This window comes from Scomber japonicus, chromosome 15, assembly GCF_027409825.1.
Source record: "Scomber japonicus isolate fScoJap1 chromosome 15, fScoJap1.pri, whole genome shotgun sequence".
Taxonomy (NCBI): domain Eukaryota; kingdom Metazoa; phylum Chordata; class Actinopteri; order Scombriformes; family Scombridae; genus Scomber; species Scomber japonicus.
The window spans coordinates 12,994,158-13,017,267 of record NC_070592.1 but is presented as its reverse complement, the minus strand read 5'-3'; the positions used below and the strand labels follow the sequence as shown (position 1 = coordinate 13,017,267).

Genomic DNA, 23,110 nt, shown 5'->3' with positions numbered 1-23,110 from the left:
CGTGTGACTTTACAGGAAAGATGAAACAAGCATAGGCAAGAACGGTAAAAAAAAATAGAAGAAAAAAACTAAATACTAATATATTCAGTATAACACATCATCATGCATATGAGCGTGATACCGTAAAAATGTTGTCATAGAAATTGGGAAAATATTTTTAAATGTTTTGTTGTGGGTTTATGCAGACAAACTGCACTCTTTGGAGTTGCAATTACAATACGTAAACATACAGTAAAGTACATCCAGAGAAAACCCCCTCGCGTCTCTCGGACAGCCCTCTGATTGGTCTCCTGTGGTACACGAGGCGGGGCTCACGGCTGTGGGCGTTTCACAAAACCAGCCTCCACGCAGCTCAAGCTTTCATTCACTACGGATTTGTTGGGCTAACCTGATCTCTTCACAGTTCTCATCCCCCTACCAATCTACTTGCTTTTTTTTTCTTTAAGAGGTACACGCGTAAATTGTTTATTTTTGTGCGTGCAGTCTCCGGTTGCGCAGCCATTTTTTCGGCAAAGTTTTCTTTTTCTTTTTTTTTTTCTTTTTGCACAATCTACCTGAGTTGTGTGTCTTCCCCCCCCTGTACGCCTCCACTCCTCTCCACCATGGATTTGGTTTGGATTGTGGGCTTCGTTGTGAGCGTCTGCGCCTGGTTTGCTTCAGCGGAGCGACACAGCGTCTACTGGAACAGCACCAACCCAAAGTAAATATCTGCTCTCATATTTGTTTTTACATTTTAATTTTGTGCACTTGAACCAAACCTCGCGTTATTTTGTTCATCAATCAATGACTGACTATTTGGCATCTCAAATATAAGTAAACTTTACCCATATTCTCAGCGCAGATTAGATCATTAGGATCCATATTGCATTTGAATAGTTGCAACTCATGCATATTCAACGAGGTTGTTGTGATGAATTTGTGATGGAAGCAACTGGCTGCTGTTGTCATGATAATGCAAAACGGTTGAGAGCCCCCCTCCTCCCCCCCACTGGGCTCAAACCTGTTGTTACTGTTATGCTTTTTACCTGTAATACTTTGTCTAACCTGTTCAGATTTAATCCGTTTCGCAATCTGTGTACCTTTGGAACGGGATTAGTTATATCAGGTTATGCCATCTATTTATCTTTCTGTGCTGACAGTGAGCTAGTTAGACAGCTCGTACTTTGGAGGGAAGAAAGCTGCTTTAAATGGGTGAAGGTGGGGGGGTTTGTGAAAAGAGTAATGCAGGAAAAGATGGTGATTTCCTTTTTGTGTTGCTCGGGTTTTCATTTTTGGACATTTAAAGGCCTGCTCTGTGAATGCATCTCATTATTTAAAGTATTTTGTACATGTGTTCCTTTTTTACATTTTTCTAAGTTAAGTTATTTACAGAACCACTTGCAGCAGAAATGGAATGTTGTGCCTTGACACAACACTGTTAAAAATGAGCAAATCTGAGCTCTTTTCTGTCATGTTGGTGCTCTATTCATGAGGTGGAATCCTACAGAGGATTGCTTAAAGTTTTCCCTGGGAAGGGTTGTATTTTTTGTCTTGCTTTTCCAGGTCTGACTCACAGCCATACATGTTGAAATATCTGTTGCAATATCCTCTCCATCTGACAGTGTCCTAACCTCTGTGTGGAGTGGGAGGTTACTGTATCCCCTAAATCAAGAGATATCGCATGGGGTTTACGTGGCTGTCAGGGAGACATAAGGGTGTTCATATTTCAGGTGGTAAGACGAGTATTAATGGTGTATGACAGAGACAGAGGAGGTAACTTGAGGCCTGCCCAGTAGGTCACGCTGTGGGAGAGAGATGGATTGCTCAGGGAGGAGAAATTGGAGCTCAAATTGTCAAGGTTAGGGGCCATTCGGGAATAAGTGGGGGTCAATTAGAATTATGGTTGATGATGGCTGGGGTGAAATGGCTCGGAGTATGAGCGGGGTTAGGTTTACATGCCACAAATGAACTTCTTCATGCACCCACAACTTCTTCATGCAACCCACACCCAGGTACACACGCAGGCAGGCAAGCACAAACAGAGACTCCTGGCAGACATCTACTCAATCAGCAAGTAACGCCATCTAAATCAATCAATGTTGGGTTCACACACTCTGCTGTGTAAACACTCAGATATTCGTTTATTCTCTCACAATCTTCAATTGTGTCCCTCCTGATCTTCCCTGTGGTTGAAAGTTCTGCATTTACTGTTCTCAGAAAGGCCATAATTACAGAGACAAAGTCTTTCACTGAAAATCAGAATGAAGTCCCAGATGGAAAGGCGTTTCATTGTGACCCTGCCATGGAACGACAGTGGTCGTTGATATTCCGTAATCCGTCCGTTTGCACTTGCTATTTTTTTCCGGATGACTGTGCTAAATCTCTGCCTTTGGCTACTCTTAATCCTGTATTCGCAGAAAAAGCACAGAGTTTCCAAGATGTTTTCATTTGGTTCTTTCATTATTTCCAGCAATCTGCTTTCCCCTTTGACCTGTTACTTGATACAGTGTGTTGACGTCCATCTCTCTCATGAGATTTTATTTCGAGCCCTGAGTTTATTGTTCCATCCCCATGGGTCGAAAAGCTGTCATCAATCTCATTGATCTCAGATTGATCACTTTGGTCCATGTGGTGCAGCCTCATTTCCTTCTAATCTGTGTGTTTGTTGAGGGATTTAGCAACAGACTCATACATATACATGCACTGTTCTGTTTCCCTGCTCACCACTAATTTGTGTAGCTATGTGTGTGCCGGGGGCCCTGCCGACTCCCAAGGTCGTATCTGCCTGTACTTTAACGACTACTTTGTTTCAGCATGACTGAATCTATTCCTGTCTTTTTTAGCACTTTATGACCTTTCCTTGTCAGGAAAATCTGTCAAAAGAGTGAACCTTTGTGTCTGATTAGCAACAGCTTAATCACCCACACGGCTTGATTCCCAGAAAGAGGCTCACCAGTGTGCCCAGTCAGCTAGGATCCCAGCATGCCAGTGTGTGTACGTGTCTTTTGTGAGTGGAGTGTCAGTATATGTGTGAGCCCTCACATCTTCAACACCGCAAGACCTGAGTCACTCACACACTCTGATACACATTAACCCAGTCAAACGCACATGTGTTATAATTGATGTTAACATTGTCCCCAGAGTCCACTGGACTACTCACCTCCAATGTGAGGCAATAATCTGCTCATTCACTGCTTCTTTCTCCCCTTTCTCTTTTCTCCCTGCTGACAGAGCATGAGTAGACCACCTCCACTACCACCGCCGCCCCCTCCTCCTCCACCTCCTCCTCCTCTGCTTTGTACCTGTCTCTCCCTCTCTCTAGCACATCCCTCCCCCTCTTCTTGGCCAGGTTCCCTTTTCCAACTTGGTTCTGTGGTCTCGAGTTTTTGTGAATCTGTTAACTGTTTCATGGCTGGCTCACACACACACACACACACACACACACACACACACACACACACACACACACACTCACATCTGTTTGAGCCACTGTTTATTTTACCATCATCATCGTCACCCTTTCTGTCATCATAACACATTTTTGACTTAATCCCTTCTTACTCTGAAGCCTTGTTGTACTATGCCTTTCTAATGAGCTCATTTAATTTTAGGAAAAGCCACAAAATAAGCTTACAGATTTCTTTTCGCCCACCACTGCTGGCTCAGTTCTTTAATTTATTTGGCTGAATATGTTTTTTGTGCTGTGTTAGCTCAAATGAGGGAGTTATTTAAGGTATGTTTCACCCACATGAAGGATTTTCTTGGTATTTATCCAGTCAATATGGGTGTTTTGTGGTGCTTCCCATACAAATTGGGGAATGGTCTTCACGGTGAGCAATAGAAAGAGAATAGTAACTGGTGTGACCGATTGAGGGTCAGAGTTCACTATGTGATGAAGTGGCACGGCCTCTATCAATCTGTCAGTCATTCTGTCACGGCGGTGGTCCCTGAATACTGGCTGCCACTCAGGCCAGCCCTTCTTCACACGGCCGTGGCTCTGCCTCTGGGAAACTCTCATTCTTCCCCCTCCTGTTTTTGGGTCCCCTTCGCTCCTTCACCAGCTTTTATCTCAACTTTACAAGCTGTCCCTTTTCAGTCTATTATTTCCTCACCTCCAACTCTGGCTCTCTGAGAACGGGGGAAGGAGGGAAGCATTCTAAGAGGTGTGGAATTTTTTTATCATTCTTGGCACCCATGGCGATCCGTCACAAGGCACTTTGCCCTTTCCTTCACGCTTTTTTTTTCCTCCCTCTGAGCTCTCTTGCTTAAAGCTTCCTCCTTCTACCTCCCTCTGAAAAGCCACTCTAGTCTTCCCAGCAAACCTGCTTCTTTTTTCTCTCTCCTCTTCCTGGTCTTTTCACATGTCTGTCCGTATATTCTTCTGTCATCTTGAGTGTCTTGCTGAAGTAGTGGAGGTGGTAGAGCCAGTCTGAGAACTCATGAAAGCACTGAAAGGACAGGGATTAAATGGCCCAAAAAAAGAAAGAAAACAAAGGTATAAGAAGGTGTACGTGAGCATTTTCCCTCCGTGCATGTGGGCGCATGCATGTTTTAAAGAGACGAAAGATAAGATCGGGTGGTCACATCAGCGGGTATGATTAGGTGGATGCAATAGATAAGGGATTTATGCAATTTCCAAGTAATCTGAACTGGAGCTACTTTCCTTGAAAAACATCCAGGTTTCCCACTTCACTTCACAATCCGGCCTTCGTTCTAAACCCACCACACCACCCCTCCCCCTCGGTGGGCATTCTCTTCAGTAAATTCCTAAGTCCATCTCCATCTTTCTCTCGCATTGTCTGTCCCTCTCCCATCCTACCACCCTTAATCTGGCCTTGTAATCTGTCTGGTGAATTCAATCTGGGGTAAAATACTCTGAGAGATTGACAAACGGATGGTAATCGCCTCTTATAGGCTCAATGATCATTGAAGTGTGTGACGTTTCCTATCTTTACAGTCTGTAATCGTTTGTAAGAAGACTTTACCTCGCGGACCATATTGACGAGAGCCAGCATTTTTTTTCCCAAAAACTCATCTTGTTCAATATTCCCACTTGTTGTTGCAGTGTCAGTAGTAGGAGGCCTTGTTTTATTGGCCACATTAGATAGTGAATCAGTCCAAAGGTTTTAACTTCCCGTAGACTGCCTGCTTGGCGTTACCAAAGTCTGCACGCTGTCTGCTGTGTGTTCCCCTGTGAAGTGCTGCACTTCCTGGCTACGTCTTTTCCCGGGAAAACAGCGTATCCTGTCTACACAATAAACAATACAGTTCTCACACACTTAACACACGCAAGACCATAAAAGTCTGGACTCAGGAGCTGATTAAATTTCCCAGGCTTGTATGAGAAATAAACACGTTTCAACTCCGGCAGCGAGAATAAGTACATTAGCAGTGATTAAAAGTGATTAATTGATTTTATGAGGCATGTACAACTGTCAAGCCTCAAGGAAGATTTAGGATCCGCCTCGCCCATCTTCCCTGCTGTCAAATCTCTGCTTGTCTTTGTTTAGGGTTCTCCTCTGATCAGTGTCACCCCCAGTCAACCCCACCAGCATTTCTCTGCCCCCTGCCCATCCTCATGCCTCTTCCTTATCTTCACAGCAGACTTCCCGTGCTCCTTCCCACCCTGCTCCTCTTCTGCTCTCTGCACTGCTTTACAACTGTTCAGTCCCACGTAGAAACACAGAAGAAGAAGGGCTCCACTAGTAAACAGATGTATGATTATAGTACAATTACAAATGGAGCCTGAACTTTCTCTCTCATGGTGTGTGTGTGAGGGTGAGATAGAGTGTGTGTGCGTGTGTCCTCCAGACTTATTTGTCTAGCTGTGGTGACTTTCAGTATATATGTGCTTGAATGAGGAAGAATTAGGCAGCAAGAGTCAGATATTATCTCTGGAAATGAACCATTGTGTTTGTTTTGTTGTGTAAATAAGGGTCATTGTGTAACTTTTGTTTTGTTCCTTTTTTTTTGTCCTGTTTGTTGGATGGCTGGATTTAGTGTCCCTGCTGTAAAAGCTGCTACCCCCTAGAGGCCAGTTTTATTATTACCATTATTACTACTAGATATCTGTAAGCAAGAGCTGCTACTACTGCTACATTAAATAAATTATGTAACAACTGTGACTTGTACTCACATATTATAAATTCCCCATTGAATTCATTAAGCTATAAGCCCAGACTGTATTTGCAGGAAAAAAAACACTGAGCTTGAAAATTTTATTTTGTGGAAATCAATTCAGCAAAATCGATTTTCTTGTACAGGTATTTGCCCCCTGAGAAATGTGATGTCAGCGGTGACCTTTATGTTCTGGCCCATATAAGATACAAATGGCTCTGGGGACAGTGTGAGACAGTTGGAAAGAGCATATGTATTCATCTAAGCCACCATAGTTCAGTGGAGTCAGCCAATTATTTTTCTCTGCCGGACTTAAAGCTTTGTCGCTTTGCTCAGCGGCAAAAGGAGCTCAACTAGTTCAGCCAAGAACGTTGGCAGAATGACCAATGATCCGGACAGACAAAGGTTGAATGACAGACAGAGAAAGCTGATTGAGATGGATGACAGAAAGTCACACAAAGAATGAAGGCTGGAATATTATGTTAAAAGAGTTGGACCATATTTGTTTCTATGACAACCCTCGACATAACCATGCAGCATTGTGCTCGCCTCTGCAAACCGTGGGTCAAAAAGTTGCATATTTGGAATACCACTAGGACAGGTTGTGATTGGTTCAGCAAGTCTGAGGTGGGGGAGGGACAGAGTTGACATGAGGATCTGGTTTGCTTATTGAGTGATGAAAGAAGGACAGAGAGTGGGAGGGGCTGACATTGATGGATGTAGAGACAAAAAGATGAAACAAAAAAAGAGTTTTGAGCAATAACATTAACTATGCCTGCTTAACTAAGCTCATAATACACCTCAGAAAGGTTTCACTTCTCTCTGATATGCTACCTCCCTCGTGGAGTTACAAAGCTTTTACAGATATATCTTAAAAGAAACAGCTCCCTGGAGTCCAGTGTCTTTCATTATTCTGTTAACACCTCTCACTTTCCCCTCTGCAATCATGTACACACACTTACACACACACACATACATAGTCAGTGTGTCTCTTTTTGAACTACACAACTCCAGTGTAAAGGAGTAATACCCCTTCTCTGTGTGAGAACAATAGGGGGGGGGGTGTCTCACCCCTTACTCTGTACCCAGCCCCTCGGCCCCTGCTCTAGGCCTGCTCTAAGCCCCTGTATTAAGCAGGGTCTGGTGCTGATGAATGGACCCGAGCTCAGCCTCTGCTCCACCCAGTAATCCAGGCTTGGACGAGCCGATTAGGTGGTCCCCACATTCCGGTTCACTCATCCGTGACATAGGCCAGTCACCTTTTATGTCACATTAGTGGCGTGTGTAAAAACATGGGATGAAAATAATCATGCTAATGTGGTTAGTGTAACTGTTTGGGCCCTTGAGAGACAGATCTTCACCTTTTGAGAGGTTAAGTAGACTTGAGCTCTTCTAGTCTGGTCAGATATGAGTAGTTCATCCTACAACAGCCTCTACGGACTAAAATAGATCTGAATCGATCTTTCAAGAGAGTATTTCTTGTCATGGCACCCGTGTATAGAAAGGCAAGTTAGAAAGGCACTTCTTGCTGACTGTCCATGTATAAAATTCTCCAGCGCTGACTTGGCAATAGTCCGACCTTTGATCCACGGTGCACCTTCTTCGCCTCAAAGGTCCAGCATTCCACAGGGCGATAGAGTACAGAGATGAGAGGGTGATGGATGGATGAAAGGAGGGGGGCAGAGGTGGACAAGAAAGCAAAACGCTAGCAACAGAGATTAAAGAAAAGAGATTAGACTCCTGCTCCTGAAGAGGCTCCAATAAATCAGGAATTCCTTCTTAGGAGAGGAGGACGAGTGTCTGGGACAGTCTGTAGTCTTTTTTTCACCAGATTGCACGCTAGCATACACACACACTCACGGATTTGACCACTTGACATTCCCACACTGCTATCATCGCCGTTCATTACTGGCATTCATTATCCACCTTATCATGACTGAAACACACTCCCAGATTCCTTAGAGCTCTATAGACACATCGCACACACACAGACCTCAGACACAAACAATAACACATTTAAATGTCTCGGGCTTAGACTAACACACACGCGCACAGTCTTAGCTGCATATCTGCCATAGTTCCACAAATCATCCTTAAGTAGACAAAACAGCAGCAACTCCATACTGCTGAAGCTCTAAGCGTCACTTTCATTAAAAGAGAGCATCCAGGGATAAACAATGTGAACAAAAAAAGACAGCCCATTGACACGTCAAGAGAAACGGTCTGGAAGGGGAAAATAACAAGGGACACACACTGAGGAAGACAGAGAGAAAGAGGATTGTGTCTGCCAAAATGAAGGTGGCATGACTTGACTTTGTTAGCTAAACCTTTTCACACATAGGCCGATGTTCTCTTTGAAGTGCGTTACTCCAATCAGTTAATTAAGCTGATGATGTGGAACGTTTCAATGCTGGGGCGTTAGAGGGAAACAAAAGGCAGCAGATAATTAAAACAATTTGCCATTAATAAAAGGCGCTAGCCAGCCTCCCCGGGTGTGTATTCAGCCTCTGTTCTGTCTGCTAAGTGAAGTATTCCATCAGCGCAGGCAGATTGTGAATAGAGACACTGTATGAAACAGTGGCATTGATAAAGCAACTGTAGCACTCACATAGAAACTTTTACTGAGAGAAACTTCAAAAGCTATTCCCAGCTCAAGCCCTTTGACCCCCCCTGCCTACCCCCGCCCACGCTTTTCATGCCCTCTGTCTCCCCCCAAACTCTCTCAGCCTAAAGGGGCTGGGAAGTGGGGAGCAGGAGGGCATAATTAACCCCCTCCAGGGCAACTTTAATACCCTTTTTTGTGTTTAATTGCACCCCCCTTCAACCCTCTTTTGATGAACACATTGGGACCATACCACAACCAGTTTGTAATCAGGGCTCAGAGAAGAGAGGAAAGGATTGGGTATAGGGAGTTTGTTTGTGTGTGTTTTCAGTATTTGCAGGGAGATGATAACTGTCAGGAAAAAGCAGACAACAGTGTTTGTTCAATAGTGCTATCGATTCGACTGGAATTGGAAGTTGCAGGGGGAAAAAACACTTTACCGCCAATCTGGTAAACAGAGCATGGCAGGCAAACTGCAGATAAGCACTAAGCTGTCTGGACCATGGCAAAATGATAATTGTTAGACACCCCCCCCCCCTCCAAAGTTGGCTGGAGCATGCTGTTATCACCACAGTTAGATGGAAGTTCCATCAGTATACTAAAAAGGTGCTTGTTTCCTAACAGACCCATGTTGCTGTTGTAATGGTGTGGCTGGCTAATCTGGTCATCAGTATTGAGGGAATGCAGTCAAGCGGAGAGGGGTAAAAGGACGAGGGGGAGGGGACCAGATAGGGAGCAGGAGTCGGGTCCCGGAGTTTGGAGCCACAGCGTCTATCCTGTTGCCAGGGGGTACCAGGGGAGACCCCTGGCAACAAACAACAACACCAGCTAATGAGCGACAGGGGCCTGCGTCTGTGCACTTTGATCGTTAGTCACACATATGGACCTTGTCACACAAACACAAACTCCCCAAATGCTACTTGTTACATTTGGGGTGTTTTACGAGAAAATGCCAGAGTTCTCAAAGAAAAGTTAACTTGTTGAAAGAAATGCCCTTTACTGCAAGATTTTGGGGGGACTAAGGGAGTCAGTTTGGTACCCTGTGGGCAGCTGAAAAGTCCTTTTAAGATCTGTTGATTTGGGTGCTGTGGTGGCCTAATGCTTAAGGCACATACCATATAACTGCAACATTCACCATTGTTACCAGTCACACCCCTCTCTCTCCTTGTTTCCTCTGTTGCAACACTGATCCTCAAATAAAGGCAGAAAAACCCAAATTATCTTTAAAAAAAGCCACAGTTAAATAGCAGTAAGTAACTTGACTCACACTGGCTGCCTCGTTTTGGACTGTTGAAAGCCTGACGAACCGTGCATGTATTCATTGCAAAAGCAACAAAACCCTATATTAGACACACATTCTCAGTGTGTGTTGTGAAAATATTTAAGTCAGTCAAATTTCATCCATTCTCAGGGAACCCCTGGTGATACAGAACAGTAGGAGACGGTAAACTGATAGGCATCGCTGGGGAACTTAGTACCGGGGGAGGAGATGCGTGTGTGTCTCTGTCTGTCTGTCTGTGTGTGTGTGTGTGTGTGTGTGTGTGTGTGTGTGTGTGTGGGTTCGGTGGGTGCAAATAGTAGGTAGCTACTGCTTTAGGTTGTTGATAGATGGGAATTACTGGGAAGTTAGTGTGCGTTTGTGTGTATTGCTAGCGGCCAGCTACCACACCGGGCTGGTGATAGATGGCTTTGGCTGAGAAGAGAGCATTAGCTGTGAGCAGCCCCTGGAGCAGTCAGGGGGAAGGGGACAAAGCTGAAATACCTTTAGTGGTAATTCCCTGGAGATAAACTCATAATATCTCTGCAAGAAAAAAACAGAGGGGCAAGGAATAATTGGCAGTTGGGATAAGGTCAATTTAACCTGCCTCAGAGTTCAGCAACAATTGACTTTGAAATTCCTGTGTGTGGACATTTAAACAAATTAAAACACTGAGAGGTTTTCAGTGGTCACTCTTTGACCTAGGTTAGAGAAGAGAGGGAGGAAGTTTTGTTTACTTAAAGACCATCATAAAGAGGGTGGAGGAGTGAAGGGAGGGATGAAGGGAGGCAGACAGTCTGACTGTCTCTCGTCTCCCTCTGTATTTGTAATGAGAGGGAGTGTGGTGGGAGACAGTTACAGGCCGTCACCAGACTCATGTTGCATTTGTCAGTCTCTTTCTGGCATTAATGTATGGGTTAAAACATGTCTGACCTTTATTTTTATCCATTTCCCTATCTTGAGTAAACCAAGGTGTGTGCGCATGTTTTTCTGCTCCTGTTAAGGTGAATTTGTCATTATGTATTCAGCTTGTGTGGGTGTGGGTGTGTGTGTGTGTGTGTGGGTGTGTGGGTGTGTGTAGCCCTGCAGATGTCAATACTCATCTCCTGTCTTGACAGGCTAACTGACTGCTAATGTTTTTTAGTAAACATCATCTAGCTCCTGAGGGATACAGGATCAATGTACACTCAGTGCTAACTCTCAACACAGCTGCAAGCGGCAGCAGCTACAGTGGCCTCACGTTCATCCATATTTATGCACATGTTCTCTGCAGATCATTCTTCCCCTTATTGCGTTTTCCCTCTTCATTCCACTCCGACACACACATATATCTTCTTACAAGAAACACTCTCTTTATCCTGCTCTGAATCTCTCATTCCCAGGCCCCTCAGTCTTTCCTCTGATTTCCCTGTTGTACACTGGCGTGTAGCCGATCAATATATAATCACAGGTTTTGAGGCTTATATTTATTACCGCTCCGACACTATAACCATGGTTATCAGTCTCCTGCCACTTTCCTAACTGTCCTCCTCTGCCTCCCCCCCGCAGGTTTGTATGGGACGACTACGCTGTGGAGGTGAAGCTCAATGACTACCTGGACATCGTGTGCCCCCATTACCCTCAGGGTGAGGTGCCGTTGCTAGATGCCGAGCGATACGTGCTCTATATGGTGGAGCGCGAGGACTATGAATCCTGCAAGCCCCAGTCTTATGACCAGATGCGCTGGGAGTGCGGCCATCCATTTGCTCCTCATGCCCCTGAGAAGTTCTCCGAAAAGTTCCAGCGTTTTACTCCATTTACTCTCGGGAAGGAGTTCCGCCAAGGAGAAAGCTACTATTATATCTGTAAGTGTCACTACAGATTTTTTTTTCAGATCTGTCACTGTGTTTGCCAGGCAGTAGTGCAAATATTTGAAATAAAACTACCTACAAGGGCAAAGTGCTGTGGGTTTGGTTTGTTTGTCCGCTGACCCTGATATGAGTTTGTTGGACAGCTCTGTGAAACTTCACATGGGCACAAACTGGGGTGTCGGCTTATTTTGCCAAGTTTATGCATACTTACTCTGCTAGAGTGTAACCACAAAGAGCAAGCAATGTTGTCACCCTGACCATGGCTGTAATTAGATAAACGGCAGGACAAGACACACTTCGTCTGGTCACAGATGGCTTCCTAAAGCTTTGTGCCTGTGTCAGTCTGTTGCCAAGTGTTTGTGTGCCTCTCTTTGTGTGTGTGTGTGTGTGTGTGTGTGTGTGCGTGTGCGTGTGTGTGCATGCATGAAGGTGGATTAAGTGGCCAGAGGAGGATAAGTGCATTAGTTAGGATGTTAACGCCTGTGTTGTTTCTTCCCTCTTTCCTGTAGCCAAACCGTTACACCACCATGGACAGGAGTGCCTCAGGCTTAGGGTGGACGTAGTAGCTGCTGACGGTGAGTCTCACCACCCTCCTCTCCAAGAAGGAGAGCAGCACAATCAGTCAATAACAATCGTTTTAAACTATTCTAAGACCCAAGCAGAATAATTGATGGCATTTTTCTTTTCTTTTCTCTCAGGCTCACAAGAGGCCAGAGTGGCTAAAGGAGGCACAGGTGGGACAGGAGTTGGAGCTGGGGGTGGGGGTGGGGTTCACAACCCGTCCAACAGACTGCCTGCAGGTATGTTGACCAACCCTGTGTCCTTTCTAATTATCCCTGACCTTAAAACAATCCAGCTTTACTTTGGGGTGTAAATATGTGGTACTAATGTGTTTTCTTTATCTCCCATCTTCAAGCAGATGACCCGGTGGTGAGCCTGCCAGAGGTCCAGAAGAGTGTGCGGACAAACTCTGCAGTGGCCGCTACATCTCTCTCAATTCTCTCATTGCTAGTCCCATTTTCATTACTGCTATTGTTGCACTGAGAGCACATGAAAGAACTGCTGTTCGCAGACAATTTTTTCAGGGACTACAATGAAGACAGTCCGTGGGGAAGAAACCACTGACTCAAAAAGACAGTTTTCCATGCCCAGTGCTGGCCACAGGGCGAGACATTTGAAGCCTGTAAAGTACAGATGGACTCACTTGCACTAAATGTGCTCATTTAAGACGAAGTATGTGCGCTTCGTCTTAATTTTCAAAAGGTGACAGTATTTTTGCTTGGAATGATCAAGCTCTCCTTGATTTGTAATGTTTGGGGCTTTTTTCAACAACAAAAAAACACAACATGAACCTGTTTGGATGATAACCCCTCAAGAAAAAATGAAGAAGCTGAAGAGGAGGCGAACCTGGCCGAAGAACAATCAAGAACAAACACACAAGCTCTGGTTGAATTCTATAAAATATAAAATTATCCGGAATAAATCCACATTTTAAAGTAATCTACTACCTTTTGAGCCAAAGATCAGTCATCTCTCCAACTTGTACACTATTCCACCCTTGAGTATTGTGTACTATTTGTTGTATTGTTATTGTAATGGTATTGAGTGGCATTGATGTCCCAAGTGATTACTTTCTCAAATGTAGCAATGACAGACATGGAGGCTGTTCTCATGACTACCATTCCTTTGCAAACTCGACCATGTGCTTAAATACTGTAGCACTATTACTGCACAGTAAAAAGACGCCAACATACACTCCACAAGAGTACTGCACACAAACACACACATGCACACACTGACATCAGACGCTGTGTAACACATGACAGACACACTACATTGAACTGTTATATGTACATTCTGTGAAGATAATTTATAACATTGCAGCTGAGACGTTTTACTGTATATACCATGTGCTCACAAAATGAAATGTTTACCGTTGGCAATGGAGAGAGCTTTTTTTCTCTCCTAGTAGACTTAGTGCTTGTGTGAAAGGGAAGATATGTGTGTTACGGTGTGAGTAAGATAACATGCGCGAGCTAGGGAGCGATTGATTGAAAGAGCGATAAGACAAAATGTATTTCTGCCAAAAGCAAACACTGAGATGTTGTGTTTACCACAGAGACGCTGGACTTCTCTGTTTGTTGGATCTTGCCCCTGTATTGGATAAACTGTCCGACATGAAGAGCTGGTATCAAATCTTTAATTACAACAGGACCCCAAACCCTTGTGTATCATTGTGCTTTCCATTCGATTTCCAGTTGGAAAACAAGTGTATACATCTAAACACACAGCAAAGTAATCAGCTGTTCAGAATAATGATCACTGTTATTTGGAAAAATTCTTGTAATCAGTTCACAATAGACACGACACGGCATCAAACCAAGTTGCCAAGCGCATCTTCACCTGACAGACTGGCTTGAACAACAAAGCACAACAGTGTATGACTACCGTTGAAGTCAGTCTTTTTTTTTATCTGAATCCTTGTTTTGTACATGTGTAAGTAAGATAAGTGTATAATATGTATATATATAAATATATAGAAGATTATATAAAAGACCTGTTTGATAAATATGCTAAATGTGAAAAATTCATGTGAAATAAAAAACGATATTTTTGGAAAACCAGAACAGCTTCCTTGTGACTCTATATTTATATAGTTTAAGAATCCAGTTGGGTTTCTAGCATTACTGTAAAGGGAACACCAATTTTTTCCTTGAACCTAGTGTGATCTTGGTACCAGAAAGCTTTCAGGAAACCCAGCCCATTTTTATAAAGAGGAGCCAATATCACAGATAATGGTTCAAACACACTAATGTCACAAAAGTTGAATTGAATCAAGGCCAAGGTGGCCAGAGACGGGAAAAGCAACAATAGAACAATAAAGTAATACAGGAGAGAGTGCTATGTTGTTTACCATTCCCATTAGGACAACCTTTTGGTGTGGAGACAAAATACACAGGTGTGATCCTGCTACTGTCTTAATCTTAGCCTTCTGACAAGCCTCCACCCTGTGCTGGAACATTCCCCTACCAACACTCACACACACACACACACACACACACACACACACCTCTTTCATCCAACCACGATCCTTTACTCCTCTGCAAGTTGCATGACAAGCCATTGTTCTCATCTCTCCTTCTCTTGTCTCTCCCTTCCCAGGGGAGCTTTACGGCCGTGACAGTAAAAACAGCTGTAGCACCAAAAACTGGTGCCACAGCCCCACAACTCCCCAGTGTTTCCAAAGGGGCTGGTCATAAATTAAGGCCAGTGGACAGGCCTCTTAACCACACGACCCCTAGAAAGGGCCCCACTGAGTAGTATCTTGTCAAGAGGAGACAATTCTTTTTATTTACTTGCTCATTCAGCATACCAGCTTGAGTAAATGTGAACTACAAGTGTGAAACCTTTAACGCTGTAGTAAATGTTGAGGGCAGTCAGGAGATAAACAGAGCAAACATGAAGCAAGGAAAACAAGAATATCCTGAGGGCAATGTCGTAACAGGTTTATATGAGGAAAAACTCTATATGTTTGCATTAGATCAGAAGCATTATATATGAGTAGCAAGACCAGTGTGAATCAAAATCTCTGCATGTTGAGAATCAAAGATGGTGGACGTTGTTTCAATGCAGCATTTACATGTATAATGTATCTTAAATCTAACAGCAGCTGGTGCCTCCCATGTATTTCAGTCATGAAGCTTCTTTTTTTTTTAAAAAGAGAAGAAATAATCACCAAAATTTATAAAATGCAGAATATTGTTTAACAGCAACAAAAAAATCTAACCATCTGGGTGAAAATATGTCCTTTAAGCTGTTATCCAACTCCAAGTTTCGACTATATTTCCAGTTCAGGTAGCCAGAAATGACATATGGCCATGCTAATTTTAATATGGCATGGAAACAGAAGTGTATGAAAATATAAAACAATGTAATATTAACATAACTGATATAACTGATAATAAAACTTTACATTTTGTTTCCAGATGTACAATTTGAGCATGGACATAAAGTCATTTCCAGCTGCCATCATTGTTTAGATTAGGAAACAGTGGTGCAACTTGGTTAACAACCTTTTTGTTTTGTTTTATTATGCAGCATATGGAACATTTTTTCATCCAGATGCCTAGAGGAGTTTTTGAGAATTCTTGAAATACCTTCAGTGTTGTTTAACATCTTTTTTTGGTTTTTCAAAAATCTGGATTTGGGTATACTTAACTCTAACTCAGATGTGGCAATACATGAAAGACACAAACCTGGGTTTTATTAATTACATTTTTAATCAAATTCAATTAATTGGGCTTTACTAGAATAAAAGATTTGAAGAACAGTGTTGCCAAAGCAATCAAAATACCATTTGTACAATTATTTGGACAGTACAAAATAGCAATTATATGTCATCAATGATTTGAATCATATGCTATAGCCTTCACAGTCACCAGATCACATCACAGTTGAACACGTATGTTTTGAAAGAATGATGTTCATCCCTCCAGTAGAGATCAGAGACTGTAGAGTCAATGGCAAGGGAGCATTGAAGCTGTTCTGGTGGCACATGGCGGCCCAACACCTTACTAATACACTTTATGTTGGTTTTTCCTGTCTTTATATACACAGTACATCCTTTGCATGTATTTGTGTGTGTTTGTGTGTGTTTCCCAACAAGCAGAAAACCCAGGGCATTTACCAATTTATCATCAAGGGGAACTGAGCCAACAGTGTGTGGAGGCGGAGATGCTGCAGAAAAGATCCACAGTGCAGAGATGGTTTCACACGACCAGCTGGTTCTGTATCTCTGGACTGAGTCAGGCCTCCATATCAGCAGGACACATCCAGTCCCTGTCTGCCTGCTGGCATAAGTTAACATACTCGGAAGAGCCAGGAGTATCTGCCTTACAGGACCTTTGGGAGGTTACCTAATGATATTGTAGCTATTTGTGGCATTTATAAGCTTTCACACTGCCGTAGGATGGGAACCGTAAGTATCAAAGCAGCTGTTTATGAGCAGTGAAAGAACAATGCGCTGACCCCTGAGTGACTTTTTAGCCGTGTTCACATCATTTTTATACAGTGATGATGCACTGAATGTTCGGATTAAATTTCATTTTAATGTAGCCGCATGTTTGGAAGCTCCTTTATTCTCTCCTCTGTTTGAGTCCTGTAAAAGCTTTAAATGACAGGCGGGTCAGACAGGGATGATGGGAAGGAAACACTGGTTATACAGAACAAGCTGGAGCCTCTCGGCCAATCAGGGCACATTTTGGTCCCCTGCCATCGCCAGCGGTCGGGGTGTGGTCTCCTTTTCCCGAAAAAGCCTTGTCACACACTTACAGCCGTCGCCACTGCAAGGGTCATGCGTCTTGTTCCAGTTCATGCTTTGGTTTCCTGCCCGTGTCACTTAGTCACTCTCTCCATTTTTTTTTTTACTACTCATTCTCACATCCATACTTCTATGGCCTGAGTAACCTCTGACCAAGGCTGTGGTCAACTTGTTGGATAACAGGATAAGCAAATATGTAATGCATTTTATTTTAGATAGATAGATATATAGATAGATAGATAGATAGATAGATAGATAGATAGATAGATAGATAGATAGATAGATAGATAGATAGATAGATAGATAGATAGATAGAGACAGGATCAGTCAGGATCTAAAGGTAATTAATCTTCTGTGTTCTTCTAGCCTACACATCCAAAATGTCATCTGTTTAGACACACACACACACACACACACACACACACACACACACACACACACACACACACACACACACACACACAGTCCAGGTTCATGCAGTGAAATGATTTTGACTTGAACAGCCATCCTCCTGATAAATCCTGATATCCATCAGAGCTGTCTGAAAATTTTTACTTCAGAAGCTGAAAGTAGAAGCTGTGGTAATAAACTTGACAGGACAGAGAAAACTCTCCGGGGGAAATAGATTTAAACTTTTGGCTTTCGAAATAATTCTTTTAGATAGCTCTGATGGAACTCAGGATTTATCAGGAGGATGGCTGCTATACTTCAAACACGTTTACAGTATGAACTTGTGTGTGTGTGTGTGTGTGTGTGTGTGTGTGTGTGTGTGTGTGTGTGTGTGTGTGTTCCAATCGTCAATTTATAGACAAAAACAGAAAAGGCATGAGGAATTCAGTTTTTTAAAATTGACACGAAAAACAAGTTGAACAGACCTTTGGACCTTCTACCCACATTTCTTTCTTTCTTTCTTTCCATTTAATTTGTCCTTTTTTCTCTCTGTATCTATCTTATCTCCTGTTTTGATTTGTCCTCATGTCACTCTCTCATCCTGTCATTACTGCTGTCTTCACTCTGTCTCTGTATCAAATCTCCATCTCTTTCAGCTCTAGGCCTCGATTACTGACTCCATCTCTCTTTCTGTCCGTCTGTAGATGGGTTTGAGGTTTTGCTGTGAAATGTGTGGGTGGGTGAAAAAAAAGTCTTTTCTGTGCAGAAAAATGATAACCTATCATTTTTTCAGTCTTGGTTCTCAGCCTGTCGAGATGGATTTGCTCCCGGCAGTGTCACCGAGTGTCTCTAGAAATGTTTTTTTATAGTGTCTCAGTGGGGCCATGCTGCGGGCACAACCCTATGGCCTGCTCCCCTCACTGTCTCTATCCCCATTAGGTTTTTCTCCAGTTTTTCACCTCCTCTTCCAATTTATCCGACACCTCTCAGCTACCCTGTTTTGGAGCAGAAGGTGAAGAGTATTGTGTGCCTGTCTGTCATCTTTGTCAGCCTCCCCCTTACTGTCAAAATCCTCCCTCGCCAAAACCAAAGTAATTATGAAATTCTGGTAAGTGGCTCCAACTTTCCCAAACCCCCCCTAAAAAAAGAGTACCAAAGCGGCAACAACAAAGTTTTACAATCACCATTTAGGTATGTTACATCCCTAAGGGACAAGTGTACTTACCCAATAATAATCAATAATTTAGATACTTCAGAACTAGCTTCATATCTTCAGTATGAAAAACAACTACTGTGGTATACTGTATGAAGAACTTTAAGACATGTTTCCAGAAAGCTTTTAAATGTTTTCTATCAAGACTTTAGTGTCTGTTGTATGTTGGCTGAACAGCATCACTGCCAATGGGAACAGGGTTAACACATTTATTTTAAAAGGCTGGTTCTTTAATTGTTTTTGGAAGGCAGAAAAAGGGTAAGAGTTTAAATTATACTTTAAGGGAATCCCCTGTTTGGTGTTTTCACTTCATCTAAAATGTGTGTTGCTGAGTCACCAGTAAATTGCTCAACGGAACAATTTAGAAAGACTTTTGTGCTCACAGATGCAAAAATTTTGAATACGTGTGTTTGTTTGAGATATGGGATGTGTTTTCGACATAATTAGGAGTTTGGGCTTTTTTGTTTGGTTGGTAATTTTGTTTTTTCCAGATTTGCAGGTTTTTGTTGCCTGTTTGATATTGATCCTGTTTACAGATATATCTCTTCTGAGCAGGCTTCAACTGATTCATTGATCAATTCTAAATAAAGCCAATTTGGGCTCCTGATGTACACTAATATCCTCTTGGAGATTGTATAGTGTTTCATACCTCTGCTTTGAATTGTATGTTGTTCATCTATATCTAATAGAAGTTCTAATGCCTACTTTAAGGTCATGCAGTGAAATGTAATTCAGTAAAAAATATGTTTTTATACTTTTTGTTCAGTCCTCCGAGACAGCTCACTATAGAGGAATAATCAACAGCCCTGGACTCTTGAAGACACACCAACAAGAAACGATCATGAGCTCTCAGCTCCTTACTGCTGCCCTGCTAAAATGATGCGCCTAATAACAGCTCTCTAAGTTCACAACACCAAATCTTTAAGTAGCCCATTGAAATGCGAAGGCAGCACTCTGCAGCTTTACTCACCAGAGGCACAAAAACCTCTCACCTCCAAGTCCGAAGAGTATGCAGGCAGAGACACAGAATTACTATGCAATCATTATTATGGATTTTGCTCAGTGCTTCAAGTTACCACACTGTATCAGGTGCATCCTCTCTTGTGAACCTCTCACCTCATCTCACATTTGCTGCAAATTAAATGCAAGGAGATAAAAAAAAAAAAAAGCTTGAGTGTCTTGAGGTCATTTCTATTGGGTCAGCTTTCATACTCGCTATGCATCCGATTACACTTACTTACACTTGCTATTATGTAAATGTTATGGGCTATGTCTGGGATGAAGCTTATGTACTGTATGTTTGAAATAACGGATTAAATGGAAAAGGCACAAAAATGCTCACACTGTTCACATGCACTATATGGCCTATAATATGTTGAGCTTAATCTGATTCGTACTTATGTCAAACATCCTGCAGAAAAAGATTGAATAGACGGACGCCTTCAAAGTTAAATTCGGGGAGAGTGATGACAAAGAGAAGTGATTAACTATTTCACATGTGGCTACGAGTAAGAACATAGCCGCCTACTGAGGAAAGCATTTGGTGTAATTGCCAGAGTAGAAGGTTTTCTGGTAAATAACAGGTTGCCTTTCATCCAGTCTGCTCTAGCAACAGCTTGCAGACATTCATGGGGGGTGGCGTTGCAAGGCATGGTGGGGCTGCAGCCAAACGGCACAACAAGCAGAGCCTGCACAAAGAGAACTGCCAACTCTTTTGCATTTGTTCTGAAGTTATGAGAGCTTTTGAAACCCTATAATGATGCCTTTGGCCAGGCTATGCTTTGTTTATGCACAGCAGGGATTCGCCGAAAATGAGCATAGGCAGCCTTTTAAGGAGCACACAAAGGAACTGTACTTGCCAACATCAGATTACTTCACGACATACTTAGCTCACATTTTCTGATTAGAACAAACCTCTGTGAGGGAAGAAAAGGAAATGCTGCATAATGTATATTTCCTGCCGTTAACTAGAAAATGGGACAAAAGAGATCTGTGTCTTGCACAGAGGGAGGCATTGAACAGTTGATATAAAGCCCCTAAAGCCATGTGGGCTATGCTAGGAGAAGGAATGCATCGTATATACAAGCACTCATGCACATACTCGCATACCTCCTGGCCCTATCCAAACCCCCAACCTGCCTACACACACACACACACACACACACACACACACACACATTTGTAGCCAGAAAAACTGAAGAAAATAGACTCCAATTTAATTAGGTCCTAGCAATAGCTGCAGGGCACAGTTCTGATATTGGACAATGGAATGTACACGTCTTTACAGATAAAATCTAGTCCATTTACACTGACGAGCAACAGTCTCCAGACATAGACAAGGTCTGCACTGTGTTGTACCATTTTGAAGGCAGATTGAAAGCATCTGAGAATTCCCAGTGAAAAACCGACATTAGTCAGATTGCTCCAACGTGACCTTTGGGTTTCATTTGATGACAGTGATCAGCAACTGGTTACAGATGACAGTTTAGCGTAGCAGTGATATGAACTCAGTGGAATTTAGCAGTGTGCCATGGAGGGTTACGTGTGCAGTTAACAAAAAGACTGCAACATGTGTTTTCACTGTCTCTTTCATCTGGTTCAAGTTTGTGAAACGACCTGATGCAGTGTACTTTAAACAGAAACGTACATACACAGTCAAATCTCATTCAGTTGCTTTAAAAAGAGGTTGTGGTGGTGGTGGTGGTGGAGGTCCTTAAGTGACGGTGACAATGATGAACGTTTAACGAAGGTTCAAACTGTTCTGTTATGATTTTTGAGTGACCCAAAAAACATCCATTAGACCTAACGTATCTCATTACTGAAGACATGCCTGATCAATATCTAATTTTAACATGACAGTGAGTGACATTCTACAAAAGTAAACATAACTCCAAAAAATGATTGATGTAGATATCATGTCTGCTGGAAACAACATAGAGAGAGGTGTACATTCAGAGTTCAGCCACATTTACACATTCAAAAGATCCTCAATAGCAGACACACAGAACCCAACAAGTGTAGACACAGAGGGGAAGAGTGGTGGTCCATGTTTCCCTCCCAGTCTCTCAAAAGTTTCTACATAGTCTTTTCCCTAGCTCTACATCTTCAAGCCCTTTTTCTTCAAGTCCTCTTTGGCTTCTACTATCTGCTGCTGCAGCTCCTTCGCAGCCTCGTCACAGTCATTGAAGGTGGCCACTCTGTATCCAACCGTGGCCAGAGAGTAGCAGCCGAATGACACCAGCAGATACAGAGGCATGGGCCAGGCCACCTCTCTGTAGGTCTGCGGCAGACTCAGGTCCAACAGGTCGAAGGTGACCAAAGCCCAGACGGCGACCACGACCGACACACCGAACAGCCACTCCAGAAGTTTAGTCATGGTGATAAGAGCCACCGGCGAGGATTTCACGGAGACAACCTGAGAGAGAAACACACGGTTTGAACGCCTATTCAATACAGTTAGCTTAGCGTTAGCACAGCAGAGTAGCACCGTATCAACTATGTAGCCAAAACACACAGAAAAGAAAATGAGCTGCTCACCAGATGAATAAAATAATCACAGGAATAAAACAGTTGGGCTCAATTAAACAATTTATGTTTAAAAACGCAATTCGTTCATTAATAACTTTAGAAGAAATAATCCGATGTGTTTACCTCCTCTCTAACGCCAGCTCAGCTCTGCGCAGGTTTATGATGTAGCGACCAGTGATGCCTTCTGGGAAATGTAGTTAATAGTAGTCAATAAAATATTAAGCTGTGATCATTATGTCCATATCACAAACACCTTCTTAGTGTCCAAAAACAACACCCAATCCCTCAACAAAATTAAAACACATTATTACAATATATAAAATAATAGCTGTAGTTAAGTTTGATTTATTTGATACATTTTTTCAATAAAACTTAAATCTAAAATCTATCCTCTACAATCATTCACATACATATGTATTTTAAAGATATAACTTTTGCACATGTTTTGATGATGCATTTATTTTCACATTATTTATCTATTTTATTCCATTCTTATTTACATATGTATTTATATATTTGCAAATTTTATTTTATCATTAATAGATCATTGGTGAAGTGGTATATTAAATTAATTTGTATTGTATAAAGCGTGTTTTTCTGTCACTAGTTTGAAATAGAGGAGTAATTGCTTTTACTAACTTTTTTTATACATCTCAGTAATCTTAATGTTGCTGCTGTCTCTTCTTTCATTAAAACAGCTCTTGATAATGTAAAAAACAAGCACTGCATTAGATTGCCTGATGTATTAACACCACCAGCGCCCTGTCAGCTGAGAGAGAGAAAACAATTTGTTTCAACTTGGTCTCTAATGAGGTCCCCTGTCAGGCTTTTAACTCACATTAAACCTCTAACG

The 23,110-nt window shown here is 42.5% G+C and overlaps 2 protein-coding genes across 2 annotated transcripts; one reads left to right on the top strand and one right to left on the bottom strand.

The window, feature by feature from the left end:
• Positions 1–535: 535 nt before the first annotated feature.
• efna1a (ephrin-A1a) lies at positions 536–14,286 on the top strand. Its single transcript, XM_053334454.1, has 5 exons — positions 536–700; positions 11,505–11,800; positions 12,316–12,381; positions 12,505–12,606; positions 12,723–14,286. The coding sequence occupies exons 1-5, from the start codon at positions 603–605 to the stop codon at positions 12,848–12,850; spliced, it is 690 nt and encodes a 229-aa protein (XP_053190429.1). The 5' UTR covers positions 536–602; the 3' UTR covers positions 12,851–14,286.
• A 6,635-nt stretch (positions 14,287–20,921) lies between these two features.
• dpm3 (dolichyl-phosphate mannosyltransferase subunit 3, regulatory) lies at positions 20,922–22,419 on the bottom strand. The gene is made up of 2 exons (XM_053333967.1): positions 22,381–22,419; positions 20,922–22,144 (listed from the first exon to the last, which is right to left on the bottom strand). The coding sequence occupies exon 2, from the start codon at positions 22,103–22,105 to the stop codon at positions 21,827–21,829; it is 279 nt and encodes a 92-aa protein (XP_053189942.1). The 5' UTR covers positions 22,106–22,144; positions 22,381–22,419; the 3' UTR covers positions 20,922–21,826.
• Positions 22,420–23,110: the final 691 nt, after the last annotated feature.

Coding starts and splice junctions, on each gene's coding strand:
- efna1a (XM_053334454.1), top strand. CDS start 603: ATGGATTTGGTTTGGATTGTGGGCTTCGTTGTGAGCGTCTGCGCCTGG. Junction 12,382..12,504: donor GGACGTAGTAGCTGCTGACG/GTGAGTCTCACC, acceptor CTTTTCTCTCAG/GCTCACAAGAGGCCAGAGTG. Junction 12,607..12,722: donor GTCCAACAGACTGCCTGCAG/GTATGTTGACCA, acceptor CCCATCTTCAAG/CAGATGACCCGGTGGTGAGC.
- dpm3 (XM_053333967.1), bottom strand. CDS start 22,105: ATGACTAAACTTCTGGAGTGGCTGTTCGGTGTGTCGGTCGTGGTCGCC.